Below are 16,525 nucleotides of genomic sequence, written 5' to 3'. Positions count from 1 at the left end.
CAATCACAACGTTCTGTTAAGAAAACAACAACAAAAAAACACCCTAACCAAGAAAGTGGGACATGGACTTGGACGAGAAGACAAAATATCGGTACAACTGCGGAGAACTCGCAGTGCGACGTCGACAAACTTTGGCGACGTTAAGTTTTAAAAAGAAAAAAAAAAGAAAATACACAGAACATTTTGACAATTCAGAATCTTCGGAGAAGGAAGGAAGTGACGAAGCGAGTCTCGGTCGCTTTGTTTATTTATTTATTACGTTCATTTTGTTTTTCTCTCCTCCGCTTCGTAATAATCGTGTGTACTGTAGGCGAGCTGTTTCGGCTCCTCCACGACGACAACGACGTCGTGCGTCACCTGACCTGGAGGCGGGGTTTTTCCGAATCATCGCAGTTGCAGTGTTTACAAACCATGTTTACTTAACAGTCCACGATAATTATGTGGAAGGTGCCCTGTGTAAGAATTAGTGACATCTAATGGTGGGACGGCAGATTGCAACACTCGCTCAAGCACGTCAAGGAACTACGGTGGCCAGGAAGGATATAACTCCGCCTCCTTTTTGTTAGTTTATGGATTGGGATTATGTGGGCGGAGCTGTTCATCATTTGAGTCAAAATGGCGGCCCCTATAAAGCAAGGCCCTCACCTTATATTAAACGCTAATTCTAATGCCAAGAAAACCTTTTAAAGTATCATTAGCATCAGGCTAGGAAGGTTTGCGTTGACTGGAACGCACAATTGGAGGTAATTAAACATTAAAATAAATAGATAAATATATATTTACAGTGACGTTGAAAGGTTTTACGCCACAATTTCAACAGCCAGCCTTAAAGTAGCTATATGTAAAATCCTTGCTGGGTCCATTTTATAAAATGTCGGTAAACTTTTGTACAGTACAAGAACGTACAATCACCAGATTGTGTAAATTGTTGTTTTTCAGTACCCCAGAATGAGCTCAGCTAAATTTTAGTAGCGCTAACAACAGACACAGGGCTGTACGCAGCACCAAACACAATTAGCAAAGCATTTCAGAACTAAGGAACACTGAATATTCTCAAGCTAACATAAGTCAATACCCCAGAATGAGCCAAGCTAATAATGAGCAAAGGTAACAACGTTGACAGAAGGCTGAACGTAAACGTGTTGCTGCTCACACCAAACGCGGTTAGCATTTGCTAACTCCAGACACTATTGGTGTCACTTTTAAAGGTCCAATTTGTAAAATGTAGCTTTGAGCGTAACATCACCTAATTGTTTGAATTGTTGTTTTTCAGCAAAGCTAACGATTAACTACGAGCTAACAACAGTGACAGAGGGTTGAACGTAAATGTGTTGCTCCAAATGATGTTGGCATACCCTGTAATAACTTTGGAGCACTAAATAATCCCACGATAACATTTAGCTAACACTACTGCTATTACTTACACCTGTAGCGTTCTTTGCGTAAAATCCTGGGTCAAGCGCCGTCAGAAGGCTAAACCGCTAAAACCAGACGACCTTGGTATCACTATTTAAGGTCCGGTTTGTAAAAAAACAATATGAAATTATAGAAAGAAAGAACCTTTCTTTTTTTTGTATAGTAAATTGATATCAGGAGGCGGCCATTTTGGACCACAATGGACAAAACTAAACATCTTTCGAGTTTTGACGCTAACTGTCACTAAATGTCACAAAATCTTACACAATGCACCTTTAAAGCTGCTCACCATACTGTATTCCATAGGGACACTTGAGTTTTTCTGTTTTCTGACGGATCGTGATGACGCCAACATCTGCTGCATTCACTCGTTCACTGTCACTCGTGTAACAGAGTGAATATTATTACTTTTCTCATCCACTAAAAAAACAAAAAACATGTACGACTTCAACCTGTTACGATCCTTCTCTTACACTGTCGGTCACGATGAGCTATTCTTATTTCCTGTGGACTATGTACTGTATCCCAACCCATCCATGCATTAGTATTAAATAACTGTATTATAATATTTCATGCCTACGTTCGATTGAATGACAAACGTCCGTGGAGCCACTGAGTCGTCTTAAAGGGCTGTCCGTCACCTGAGCTAAAAACCCAAACAATCCGTTCCTGCTGTTCCCAAATCACAACGTTATCAGCGTATATAGAGAATTTATACTGCAAGTCTTCCAGATATTGCCTGATCCCATTTGTTGACTGAACACCGAGCTGGTGCTTGTCGCTGGTCAGAGGTTGTTATTGCAGTGCGGTGAAATCCACGGGGCAGGAGCTGGACAGCTCAGATAAAAGCGCTCGTTCTATTTATTTTATTATTTTTGTTCCATTGGTTATTCTACATGGCCTTCTCAGCTCCAGGGTTCGTACCCTTTTGGATTATTGCTGCAATGGTTTCGGAGATTGAGTCATTAAATATTAACAATGTGGGCAAGCGCTGGTGGTGTTTCATTTCACGGTCGTTCATACTTGTGTGGTTGGGTTTTTTTAATTATTTTTTTTTATTTTTGAGGAGACAAAGCACAGCAGATTTGGATATTTCTGCACAGATGGGAGTCGAAAAGGTCTCGGTGTTGGATTTCACGACCACTGAGAGGCCAGAAAGCATCACTATTTATCAATTCCTCTCTACACCGCTGCGAGCTAGCTTTGCTTTGTTGTCGTAACAAGGCTGTAAATAACTCACCAACACTGCTATTAATGCTTATTTCTTGTTTTGTAAAGTGTAGAAATGTGTTTCTTGTCTTTATCGTTTGACAGTCGCGAGTTAGCTTTGCTTTATTGTCCTAGCTTGTGCCCTTGTAGCAACGTATGGGGGTTAGTTTAGCACAAAGCTGTGTACAAACACATAAATAGAGGCTAACGCTTTACCAGCCACTGAGTTCACTAACTCCCTATAAATGGCTATAAAATCTACTTAACTTTGAATGTATCACAGTAACGCTGAGCTAGCCGGCTAACTAGCCATCGTAAACTCGTTAGCAACACAGCTACTCTTTGACTTTACTAGTACGGGACACTACGATTTGATATCATCACAATATTTAAGTCACAATCCGATATTGTAACAGTGAGCACTTGGCGCCATCTAGTGGACCGAAATGTCAATTGATTTTTGTTTTTAACGCTAACCGACAAAAGGTTTGACGTTTATTTGTAACGTCCGTTAAAAAAATGATATGCTAAGTTAATATTGTCACACAAAACATCGCGATATGTCACAGAATTGACAAAATTGTGTAGGAAAAAAGTTATTTAATATCAATTATTTGAGTTGATTTGACCATATTTATAGGCTATTTCATTGTTTCTAGCACGCGAAAATATCCTTTTTTAAACATTAAAAATGTTCATGTACATGATCATGAAGGGTAGATGTTTATTTTAGAGTGTATTTACAGTGTTATATATCCCGATATATCACGTATAGAGCCTAGAAATATCCAGATATTATTTATAAGATGTATCAGAAGTACACATATGCAGAGATTGTGTTTTGTTGATCTTTATCCCCACGTGGTAGAAACATTTGCTCAGAAAAAGTATTGATTGTCGACCACAAAGGGACAGCGGTCATTGCTTTGTGTGGAAAACCGAGGCCCGAGTTCATCGGCGGTGGTTGGAGATTAAACATCCAGACTCGTACGCATATTTATTCACAATCTCAGGTTTCTAACCCTCCACATTTATCACTCTTACTTCAGCGGCCTCTGCAAATGTCACATTTTATCCGTCAGGCGTCTGCCGGAGGCCGGCGATGCTGCACTGCTGACATTTGAACGAGTGATTCTCAGAAGAGAGAGAGTGATGGGATACGATGGTAAATACACCTTTAAATTCCACCTCCACGAAGTTTGAGTGAATATTTCATTGCGGATTTGTGGCGCGCTCGCAAAACGAGAGGATAAATCCATCCTTACGCACTTGACGCCCAATAAAACCTCTTTCCCGCCTAAAAACCGAACTCTGTGTCGTGCTGCACCAAATCCCATTGAAAAAATCAACGATTTTACATCACGGTTTTGTGAGTTCTCAATCCACGCTGCCTCCGTCAGGAAGTTCAAATGCCTTTATTTTGGTGATTTCTGTGCTGGAAATATTTTGTTCGGATTTACGTAAGTGACGTAAACTGACCACACGGGGCAGCAGTGGACCGGCAGTGGTTGTGTCCCTGTGCGCTAAAATCTGGCTTTCTCTATGGACTTTGGTATGGGAGAGTGAGCGCTTTACAAACTTCACATTCTGGCTAGAAAAGACTGTTTAACAGTATTTAAAAAAATATATTTTGTGACCCTAAGCACATATAGATACAACATAATAAATAAAAATACTTTTAAAAGTTAAATAATTGGTGTAGACTTCTTACAAATGAACATATATGATAAACGCGGCACTAAATGTAGGTTGAGCCACACAGAAATGGCAATTTTTTATATATATATATTTCTAAAATTCTGCAGCAAAGTGTGGAAATATATTCACATTTATCTTATCTTTAATTAATTAGAACAAATTGCATCAATATTTCCTATAAATCACACATAAAGGGCAGTAAATACAACTTTGGGGTGGTTTGGGCACCGTGCGCCCCCTTGTGGTGTTGTACCGTTGGTTATTAAACCGGTATACACGTGTGGTTCTTCTATTTTGTTTACTTTTTGATAAAAACGATTTAGAAAAACCAACACTGTATTGACATTATTTTCTCGAATAAAGTTACTTTTAAAAAGCAGGGGTTTCAAACTCATTAAATGTGAAATAATAATCAAAATAATAATATTTATGATTATATTTCGCGTAATTTCAAAATAAAAGCGTGTGCTTTGATATGGGAATGACACAAAGAGCAGAATATAAAGGTAATTATGACGCAAAATAGGAAAAATAACCAGAATATGCATAATTTCTCATGAGATTATGATATATTGTTTGTAATAAATACGTTATAATGTCAATAATTGTTGAGAATATGAACTTTGCCCTACATTAAAGTGGACATGGTCTATTTTGGGGCAAGTGTCACGTCCAGAAGATTCACGGAGCTGCTATATTTCCTCTCTGCTCTCATCCTAATCCTAAAAATAATTTGGAAACTGTGCAACCGTCACATCAAATCCCACTTTAGCGCAATCTGTGAGGGATTGTGTCTGTGGGGAAAGACAAAGTGGCACAAATATGGTTCATATTTATAAAACAATCCAAATGAAACACACTGGGAATATTTTATTCCCCCACTTCCATGTAAACATTGCGCCCTGAGGTGTGTTTTCACCCCTCCGTTAATCCCGTATGTAAACGGCAGCCAATAGATGCTGTTGTTGAGTTGGGCTGGGATTAGCAGGAGGCGAATGAGTTTCAATTTTACTGGATTACAGAACAAAGAGAGGGGAAAGGGACACCCTGCTCTGTTAAAGGAGACAAAAAGAGGAATAAACTGAGGGGAAAACACTCACACACGCACAAGTGTCATATATTTATTTTAAAAAGCTGCCCGTCGAAAGTCCTTCGCTGCGATGTTCCGGATTACGCTTGTGGATGGGAATCGTGAGCGTTTGTGATGGATTAAAAACCGGGGGGAATAAAAACCTATTCCGGGATTGACAACAGCAACAAGGCTATTTTAATCGCGAATTAAGGTGAGCTTTCTGTGTCTGCTTCCACGTACATGTGCTGTTTCTGTTCCGCCGTGTGTGTTGTTTCTATTCCGCCCGTGGCTTTTGTTTGTCAATAGTACGTGTAGAAAATGAGGGATTAAGAAGCTAATTTCCAGACTGGTGTGGTGGGGGAGGAGAGGAGAGCACAGCGGCTAGCGCTGCTAAGCTAACGCGGCGAGCTAACGAGTTTACGAGGGGCTAGTTAGCCAGCTAGCTCGGCGTTAGTGTGATACGTGCGGCTAATTAGCCAGCGGTGATTAATAATTAAACACATGTTTAAGCAGAATTTGTAGGCGTCAGTTAGTTTTTGCGGCGAACTCCGTGAACAGAGAAAGAGGAGGAAACTCCTTCCTTTAACCTTGTGACTGACAGCGTTAGCCTCTGTTTATAATGTGTTTGTACACAGCTTTGTGCTAAATTAACTCCCATACGTTGCTATAAGGACACAAGCTAGGACAACAAAGCAAAGCTAGCTCGCAACTGTCAAACGATAAAGACAAGCGACATGTTTTTAAACTTTACGAAACAAAAAAACAGCATTAATAGCTGTGTTTGTGAGTTAATGACAGCCTTGTTACGCATAATAAATTAATTGTAAAATTGGACTTTAAATGGACGCTGCTGTGGCTAATATATAATATCATAATAAACATTTCCTCTATTCATTTATTTATTTATTTATTTATTTTAACAGCCGTTTTTGAAAGTTGTAAACACGAACAGCATGGGCGTACATAATTTATAACATACAGTATACTTTAGAAGAACTAGAGAAGAAGAATGCATGTAAAAATAAAACAGTTGTAATGGTAATTTAATGTCCATAGATGTGGAAATTAAACGTTGGCTTTATTGTCCAATTTAAAAATAACAAACAATTCATCAAATACATTTTTTTGACTGAAATTGTGATTTGCAATATCAGTAACATAATCTCATATGTATTTGAATAAAGATAATTACAATTATTACTGTGTAATCAATGAGAAACAAAGAATATGATTATACGACATGAAATACTGAAAATTGCTGTGGGCCTTAGATATGGATTACCAAGAATTTAACATTTAACAGACATTTATACTCGTATAACAACATAGGAAACACTATCAGACAAATTATTATTCTTTATTAATATGCACCAAACTTCCACTGTAACTGTTGCCTTCTATTGCTAGTTGTAGTCTTGTATTAAGCCCCTTTTTTATTATTGCTTTATTTTTGTAAAGTTTATTTGTGGAACACATTTCAACAACAAGCAGCATTTTCAAGATGTTTTCCAATAAAAGAGAGAGTGAAACATAGCAGCGGCAGCAACAAGCGGCATAAAATGCACAATAAAACACAATAAACAGATTTAAATAGAGAGGTAAGAGAAAGAAAGAAAGAATTATTTCAGCTTTTAACTCGAGAGAGAGATAAACGCAAGTTTCTTCTTTTTAACCTTGTACTTTTAGTGTTAGCATCTATTTATGGTCTGTACACAATGTCTGTCTGCTTTGTTTTGATATAACATATACCTCCCATACATTGTTGTGTTAGATTTACTGTACATGCTAGGACAACAAAGCAAGCTGAAGGAACACCAAGAACTGAGTTAATCCCAGTCTTGTTATACATTATTAATCTACAGTAAATCTAGGAAAACAGAAAATGAAACAAACAAAATGTTGTGTTTCAGCTGCACCGTGTAAAATAAAAGTAAAATATAAATGTGCTATGCATGCAAGAAATGGAATTCGATTATTTCAGATTAGATTAGATTAGCGCAGATTAGATTAGGGCTGATTAGGTTACTCGTTATTGATCCCAGACTGGCAAAATTCTTCTGTCACAGCAGCAAAAAGGTCAGTCAGGACGAGTGAAACGTACGAATACAAAGAATAGGAGAAAAGAACAAGTGACAAAAATCCACAACAACCATACAATATGCAGATTAGGATGTCAGATTAAAACAGTCCAGAGTTGTCTCTGTTCACACTCACAGTCTTAACAATTGAATTCACATGACGTTCACAAGAGAATTTGTACACATGACGTACGATCACTTCCCTTTGGAGGAACACAAACACACGGTTATTTATTATGACACTCGTGCTTTTTACCGTGTCATGTGGGGTCATCATTACAGACCAAAACCTTTATTTACAACTCCTTTAAGTTGATATATTATTTGTTCTTTTGACATCCTGCTCTGAAGCTCTGCATGTAAATAAAGGGATCGAGACGATGTTTGTTTTCACGATGAGTTTCGTAACCTGTTTTGCCGCAGCAGGTATGTTGCCATGCCTGTCCTTGCTTAATTTTGCTCTGGCTCCAAGATCCATTGGTTTATTTTTGTGTTGGAAGTTCCATTTGCGTCAGAGCAGGCTACGTCTCGAGTATGCGTACGTCTGATTTAGCGTGAAGCAAATGCAGCAGAATTGTTATTTTCTGTAAAAGTGGCAGTGTTTGGATCCCTCCTTAGTGAAAACGCAAATTTTCTGTCCGGGTTCAACCTGTGTGGATGTTTAATTAGAATAAAATAACTTGTGTAACAGGACGTTTTATTTCCTAAAGTCCAAATATACCTCCTCTTTCTGGAAAACCATATGTTAGATATGGGCTTTTATAGCAGTATTATTCTTTGACTAGTCAAATACTGTATTATTAGTTGGTGCTTACGAGATGCATTCAAGAATAAATATTTAGCAATTCTGCAAACGCACACAGGGTCTACGAACCTTAATGTTTGCTGCTGAGTCCATGTGGTAATCCACAAATTAGGTCGTCATTGGAGTACAAGTCAGAGATTTACAGCTAGTCCAAAATAGAAGTGATATATATATAATATCAGGTAAATAACTTAGAGCTGTCGTAACTATCTTCATTTGTGGGTTTCAACAGAAAAGTTGGTGAATACATGTGTATTTGATTGGTGTATGAGACTATTCCTAATATATTAAAAAGATACACAACAATTTTTTTTAATCAATGATTGCAACCATTTGGCATCTATTTATCACAAGGTGACAGGATCTTGAACGCATCTCGTAGCTCAACACGCTGTAGATCCTGCAGAAGTGATGCAATTGCTTTTTTTGTTTTATCAGTTCTGGCTCCCATCGGTAGTAATGTAAACATGATAATCGGCGGTCATTTCGCCATCCAGTGCTTGACTTTTTGGCAGTCTGGTTAAAGTGTCAGTGTGAGGTCATAACATTCAGGCAGTAATATAGTAGTAGTATATAGTTTTGTTTCACTTGCTTTTATTTAACCTTTCTGTGACCTGTCGCCGACAGGATTTGGGCATGCATACTTCTCATTACCGTAAACCGTTTACCCATGTTGAGGATAAAGCAGTAGAAGATGGATGGATACCGGATAACAGAGAAATATACTTGTCATTACGGTAGACTTCCACGGAAGTGTGACGTCAACTTCTAAGCACCGTCTTTCGATTAAATAACTTCCAGATATTGAAAGTGAATGTCATGTTGGAAAAAAACGGGCAGAAGAACTCACTCATTGAACATCTGTTGACAATTCTACAGCCATAAAATCTAAATATGACGGTCATAAGAGGGTTAAAAGTCCACAAAAGACAACAAACATGCTATTTTTTAAACAATAATGGACAAATATATATTTTTTTTAAAGACCTGTGTGTTTTAAATGGTGCTGCGCGTCAACGTTAACGCACATTAACTCATGGCGGAAAAAGACGCGCGTGACGTCATGTTTATGTGACTACAGACTGTTAAAATTAGTCTCCAAAGTATCGCTAAACTTTAAAAGCAGAGACACACATATGCAGTACACAGGTACGCTGGTTTATTTGTAGCGCTGCTATTTTTGTTTAATAAACAGACCGCTCCAAGCGCGCTAACGGCGTTAAAGGAGCTAACAGTGCTAACTGGAAAACGATACCTGGACTCGAGTAAACGTGACGGTATGTGCATCTTTTTCAGGTCAGTCATCATGGAAACACGTCATGCGTTAATGTACGTTAACTTTGACGCCGCTAGTGCGCTAACGTGCCTAGCACTAATGTTAAATAATGTGTATTCTTGCAAATCTTTGGTGTAAAATAGGGTTTTGTAATGACCTCTTTGTCACACATACTGATGATGAACATTGTTCCGCCGCGCTGTGCTAATAAATATTCTGTCCGAGAGCCGTAACGGCGCCGTGACATTATCCTTGAGCGGTTGACGTGGCATTATCCCAAAGAGCCCGCGCTTATCCCAACCTTTCTCCTTCGCCACTTCCCTTTTGGAAGATGTGAGGTAAAGAGGCCATCTATTTTGAGGCCGTATATTTCGGCGAGGAGGGGGCTAATGTTTGCGGCGGCCTCAGGGGAGGCAGATTTAGACGGCCAATGGACTTTGGCGTGTTTTCCGACTGTTGCAGCTGAACCACACCCTCTCCCCTCCCCTCGTCCGTCCGTCTGCATCTGTCTATCTCTGTCCTCTCTCTATTGAGTTAGCAGTCCGGCGCTCGCCAGCGGCTCGTATAATGGTTCCCAGTGTCTGGCGAGATTAAAGGCCAGAGCTGCATTGTTCAAATGCCCCGAGATTAGTTTCCAAGGAGACGGGCTTCAGTTGCCATGAGAACATAGTGCCCGGCTTTAGTTTTGTCTTTGACAATTCCCATTCTGTTTCCCCTCTTTTACTTTTATTTACATTGTCGAGCTTTTCATTTTCGGGGCCTTTGGCGACGTTGTCCCCCGTCCCCCCCTCCAGACATTACGGGGAAATAAATGACTTATGTCAGCCATCTTAAGTCGGCAGCTCTCTCTCTCTCTCCTCCTCCTGATCCATGTGTCGTGGAGAAGGTGGAGACGGCTTTAAATGGGTTCATGTGATATCATGTGAGCGCTGGAATTAGCCTCAGTCGACAACTTTAGGGATAATCAGAAGGTAGGGAATTTAAATAGATTGATTTTTATAATTTAGCCACGCTCGCGAGAACACTGTTGTTGTATGTACAGTGTGTTCACTAATCCAGTGATTCCCAAAGACTGGGGTCAAAAGAAAAATAGTTTTTTTGGGTCCCCAAACAACAAGTTTTCCAATTATTTCCTTGGTTTGTCTCGATTAGATTCCAATTCTTAGTGTCACGATTCAATTCATACGATTCTCGATTCAAAAATTGATACAATGCGTAGTGTGTTAAGGCAAATTATGGCATCAAAACAATACATTGTATAAGATAATGTGATAATGTGATCACACAAAGGCAAACTTAAGACAAACGTTAACATTTATTCATTCAAAACAAATAAAAACTTACTTACTGTACAAAAAATAACTTTACTGTAACGGTACACAAATAACAAAAACTGGTGTTTTGTGTTGTTTTTCAAAATAGAAACGTAAAAAAAGAATATATTTTTTTTGAAGTTTATGAATCGATTCAGAATCGTGGATGATTAAAATCGCGATTCCTATGTGAATAGATTTTTCCCCCACCCCTAGACTCCATAAACCAGAAGTGATTCAGTTTTGATAATTTTATTCATGATGTGGAGTAAAGAAACAAGAACATATTCACATTTAACAAGAGAGCCTGTTGAATTTACCAAACTAAATTGACTGAATTTACCAAACATCTCTTGGAAATTGGTTTTAATCAATTACTGGTCCATAAATGTGAGGAAAATGTTGACAAATGTTGATCAGTGGATCAATTTTATTTGTTATAGGAACCAAATAAATCATTGTCAAACAACCCTTAATTTGATTAATTTACTTATTCAAAAATGATATTTTCTGTTATTCCATGTACAAATTTCTGCTCTTGTCGTGGTCAATATTGTGAATTTAGCCATTTTTGTGAATCCATGTGTCGAAGGTTTAAAAAATTCAGACAATTTAGTAGAGTTTAAAAGTGTGTACTTTTGCCATTATATCTGTCACAATATCTGTCTCTGGTGTGCAGCGTAACCCGAGAAATGGTTGATGTTGGATGGATTTTCCCATTTTTCATTTGCTGCTTGGGGTTTTTTAAGGACATGCGCACAGCTGGTTGCATTTGAAAGACCCTTCTAAATGGTACAGTCCAGTCACACGGTCAAGTCGGACTTAAAAGGCAGCTGTAGAACCTCGTTCTCACTAAACACCTGGCGTTTGTGCTGAAATGTCTTCGGCAGCTGTTATGAAATCTCGTAATGACTCTTCCCACAGGATGCAGTCCATGAATTTTGGTTCAAGTATGAAGTGATCCTCAGGAACATTTCAACATCCGTCCGCACCGATTGCCTCAGAGTTTGGATATTTCCTGCCCCCCCCCCCATTCGTCCTCCACCCACATTTTGGCATTCGGTCCGAACGTTTCATGCTTCCCTGTACATTTTTTAGCTTACGTTTATTTGTCCAGTTCTTCTTGATAATAATAATTCCCATCAGCCTCAGCTGTACTTGGTGTAGCATGCTAATTTACGATGAAAACAGACACGACATGCTAATATCGCAATGTATTTATGATGAATCTGCTGTTAATATATCAAAATATTATTCTACTGGAGGAAAAACCCTTAAATATCAGACACATGAACCCACCCTCCAGAGAGAAAACAAAAATTAACCCACCCTCCAGAGTGGAAATCTTAAAAACGCTCCGCTGTCGCTTTCCCGTCTAAAGGGTTGAAAACGCAAAAGTATTTTCTGAGCTGCTCACGCTAGCACGACGCTGAAGTTGGTACCACATTCGCCCCCGGTTCTCTTTAGAGATGCTGGCTATTCTCCTGTACGAGTTGACGTCAGATCCATGTGCAGTACAACCAAACAACAACAAACATGTTGGATTCGATCCATCTGTCCGACATTCAAGTTGCCTTAGCTGCTCTGATACCTATCCAGGAGTCATTTCAGCAATTACGCCGAGTTAATGTTGTGGTTTTTGACTGTGGGCTACTCAGCGCTACTAGAGAGAAGTAGAAGGATGTTTCAGCGCATACGCGCGCTCCTGGTGTTGTTGTATGACAGTGCTTCGCAGTGCCACCTAGCCACCTGGCATGCATACTACATCAAATTTCACTCACTTTTGCGTCACCGTGTGCATGCAGATTTCCACCCAAAGACGCTCGCCTAAACGCAAAATAAAAAGTGGGAACGCAACGCCACTTTTACGGTTTGTGTTCAGATCGTTGTCGTGTAAAGCCAGCCTCAAGCTCTTTCAAAGACAGTTTTTCAACGTCAGTAAAACTGAGTCATTTTTGGTTTGTGGACAAAAACGAGACGAAGTTTGAAAAGAATGATCAACATTTTATGGACCAAACGATCGAATAATTGAGAAAATAATTGCTAGCTGCAGCTCCGCTTCGTATCCTGTTGGCTTATCCATAGACAAACCAGAACAGAACATTTTGTAAACACTTGTTTTAAACTTTTTCTACTACTACTTTTTTTCATCTTTTTTTAAGGATTAAAAGAAGTTTCTGTGATTTCTCAGCTTCTTAAATGTGAATATTGTCTGTTTTCTTTGCTCCATAGAGAGAAGAAATCATTAAAACTGGGTCATTTTTGGTTTTGTGGACAAAAACAAACCATTTTTTGGTCAAGTTTGGGAAACAATTATCAACATTTTATGGACTCAACCTTTTGTAAAGACCTGTTTTACACTTGTTCTATATGTTATGACGAAACAGCTTGGGATTAACATATCTTGAGATTAATCGACAATGGAAAAAACTATGACGAGTTACAGCCCAGAGTCATGTCGACGCTCAAAGCGAAACGCCGTGATGTCAGAAGAAGCTGATGATTTGAATGCCTGTCAAAGGCGAGTGCGTGCTCAGACACATGCAGGCTTTTGTGTGGATATATCACGCTGTCTCTCCCCCCCACAGAGGCAGCATGGCTCAGATGAGGAAGCTGGCGTGTGACGGCGTCAGGGCGAGCGCCCGGGGCGACCCGCAGGTACCACTACTGTCAGCCAGACAGGAGATCCTCACCAGCCTGGTGTCGGCCCTGGACTCAGTGGTACGTCCCAATGCCAGAACCCCCCCTTTACACACACACACACTGATGTTTTTATTTGGGTCTTTTCAAGCTGTGGTGTCAAGATGATTAACTGCTCTTTGTAAATGAGTTCGTAAGCAGCCACTTTGCATGTTTTAAAACGTGTGAATGCTTCTTGTTTTTCAAAATAACGTAAGTGAACGTCAGGGGTTGGTTAGCGATAGAATCTAAGTGTCGTTCCTCTCTGCCAAGAAAGGCCAGCTTGTAGATCTTATCTCGTTTTCTTAATTAACTCTTTTTGAGTTTGACTCGTTAGTTTTATTACTATTGAATCTCAAAATCACAAAATTCTGACTTTAATCTCAAAATTCCTACTCTCTCAAAAGCCTGACTTAAAAATATTGGAATTCTGTCTTAAATCTCAAAATTAGGATTTACAATCTCAGAAGCCTGAATTCAAATCACGGAATTCTGACTTTAATCTCAAAATTCTGACTTTAATCTCAAAAGCCTCATCTAAAAAATCTGAATTCTGACTTTAATCTCAAAATTACACCTTAAAATCTCAGAAGCCTGACTTTAATCTCAAAATTCCAACTTTAAATCTCAAAAGCCTGATTTAAAATATTGGAAATCTGACTTAAATCTCAAAAGCCTGTCTTATAAATAATGGAATTCTGGCTTAAATCTCAACATTACAACTTCAAATCTCAGAAGCCTGACTTAAAAATATTGGAACTCTGGCTCAAATCTCAAAATAATGACTTAAAATCTCAGAAGCCTGACTTCAAATCACAGAATTCTGACTTTAATCTAAAAATTCCAACTTTGAATCTCAAAAGCCTGATTTAAAATATTGGAATTCTGACTTTAATCTCAAAAGACTGACTTCAAATATCGGAATTCTGACTTTAATCTCATAATTACGACTTAAAATCTCAGAAACCTGATTTAAAATCACAGAATTCTGGTTTTAATCTCAAAATTCCGTCTTAAAATCTCAAAAGCCTGATTTAACAATGTCTTTGAATTTGAGAAGTCGGAAATGTGCATATCTGTCTCGAGCTAGCCATTATTGGCAAAAACCAGTCTGTAACAACGCTCTACGTGGTATTTTGCTAACAGCCCAACACAGAACTATGGTTAAAATTTAAACTGGACTATCTGTACAACTGATTTACTGTAAAACAAGATTTTATAAATGGGGATTAGGTGCCTTGCTCAAGGGCCACCCCTTTGACCCATTATGTCTGGCGACGTCATCTCTCATCTGTGTTTTTTTTTTGCAGTGTATGGCGATGTCGAAGCTCAACGCCGAGGTGGCGTGCGTCACCGTGCACGAGGACAGCGTGATCGCCGTCGGCACGGAGCGGGGCCGAGTGTTCCTCAACTCCAGGAGGGAGATCCAGACAGACTTCTACAAGTTTTGCCGTGAGTGGACGTCGTTCAGTCTTCGTAGAGCGTCAGTCACTCATCAATTCGGGTTTTTTTTCCCTGTAGGGATTTCAAAGTTCAACAAAGCACGGCACATGCCACATCACATCCTCTTTTGTCATGTCTTAAATGACTCCTAATAGGGTTTAGAACTCAGTTGAAAAGCATGTGAGAGATTATTTGTAAAGGCTCAGACGTTAAAGCCAAGTTTTTTAGATCAAGCTGATCATTATTGATCAATAAAGTCATAATAACCTTTCAGAACGAATTAGATCAAATGATCTGTGCAAAAACTAGCATTCTGCATCTCTTCTGGGCTCCATTTCCACAGACCGTTAAGAGCAGTGATTCCCAAACATCGGCTCGGGACCCACAGATGGGTCGTGGGAGCTAATTTGTGGAATTTTACCCACCTTTGAGTTCTGATTTATGTGAATGTCTTTGAATTTGGGTACTTCCTGCATGACCAGAGCAACAGTCACTGAATTGAAATACCACTGAACGTTGGGGTTGTGATTGAGATCAGAATTCTGGCGTTAGTCTCAAAATTCCAATTTAAAATCTCAGAAGCTTGACTTGAAATCTCGGAATTCTGACTTTAATCTCAAAATTCCAACTTTGAATCTCAAAAACCTGATTTAAAATATCGGAATTCTGACTTTAATCTCAAAAGCCTGATTGAAAATATCGGAATTCTGGCTTTAATCTCAAAATTCCGAATTAAAATCTCAGAAGCTTGACTTAAATCTCAAAATTACGACTTTAATCTCAAAATTCCGATTTAGAATATCAAAAACCTGATTTATATTGTCAGAATTCCAACTTTGAATCTCAAAAGCCTGACTTAAAATATCGGAATTCTGGCTTTAATCTCAAAATTACGACTTAAAATCTCAGAAGCCTGATTTGAAATCAGAGTTCTGACTTTAATCTCAGAAGCCTGACTTGAAATCAGCTCTTAAAATCACGGAATTCTGACTAAAAATTAAGAATGTGCTGTGACGCAATCTTGGTCACTGACTGTCGAACGTTCCCGCAACGTTGAAATAGTCGTTGAACACATTTAAAGTTCAGCGCTCAACTCTCAGAAGAAGGTTGAGTAGATATTTTTGATAAAATACTCCTGACCCAAACTAAATTCTTTCCGTCAGCCGTCATTTCTAATTAGCAAAGTAGCGTGCGGGATTGTGCATTGAGTCATATTTGAGAAATCGGCGTCAGGACATTAAACTCCACCTGTTGCCTTTCAAGTACACAAGTACACAGTAAACTTCCCAGTTTCCCTGTTATTTCCACCAAATGAAAATAACCTGCCACCTCGCGCTACACTCTCTCATTTTATCAGCGTGAGTATGAAAGGTGAAATGACTTAATCCAACAGTTAACTCCACTTTGCTGTTGTTTCGCATATCAAATTAGGGGTTGGGGAAAACAGCGTTGTTTGTCGTGGAGTCGGACCTTCAAGCGTAACAAATGAGGACGGTGCAAACTAAGTGGCGTCGTGTTTTCTACTTAATCACCGAT

General features: G+C 39.0%; 1 protein-coding gene across 3 annotated transcripts in view; it reads left to right on the top strand.

The window, feature by feature from the left end:
• The first annotated feature begins 5,368 nt into the window (after nt 1-5,368).
• gtf2ird1 (GTF2I repeat domain containing 1) overlaps nt 5,369-16,525 on the top strand; it is a 36,113-nt gene continuing 24,956 nt past the window's right edge. For 2 of the 3 annotated variants that reach the window (XM_083889139.1, XM_083889137.1), the window contains exons 1-3: nt 5,369-5,606; nt 13,456-13,588; nt 14,857-14,998. In XM_083889139.1, the coding sequence (XP_083745265.1) occupies nt 13,463-13,588; nt 14,857-14,998 (268 nt within the window). In that variant the 5' untranslated portion in view covers nt 5,369-5,606; nt 13,456-13,462. Of the gene's footprint in view, nt 5,607-10,423; nt 10,526-13,455; nt 13,589-14,856; nt 14,999-16,525 lie in introns of those variants that run through there. The other variant, XM_083889138.1, reaches the window with a different exon arrangement.

The sequence above is a fragment of the Microchirus variegatus genome, assembly GCF_963457635.1.
Source record: "Microchirus variegatus genome assembly, chromosome: 5".
NCBI classification, from domain to species: Eukaryota; Metazoa; Chordata; class Actinopteri; order Pleuronectiformes; family Soleidae; genus Microchirus; species Microchirus variegatus.
Note: the sequence above shows the minus strand (reverse complement) of the source record. Positions and strands in the feature narration are given on the sequence as shown.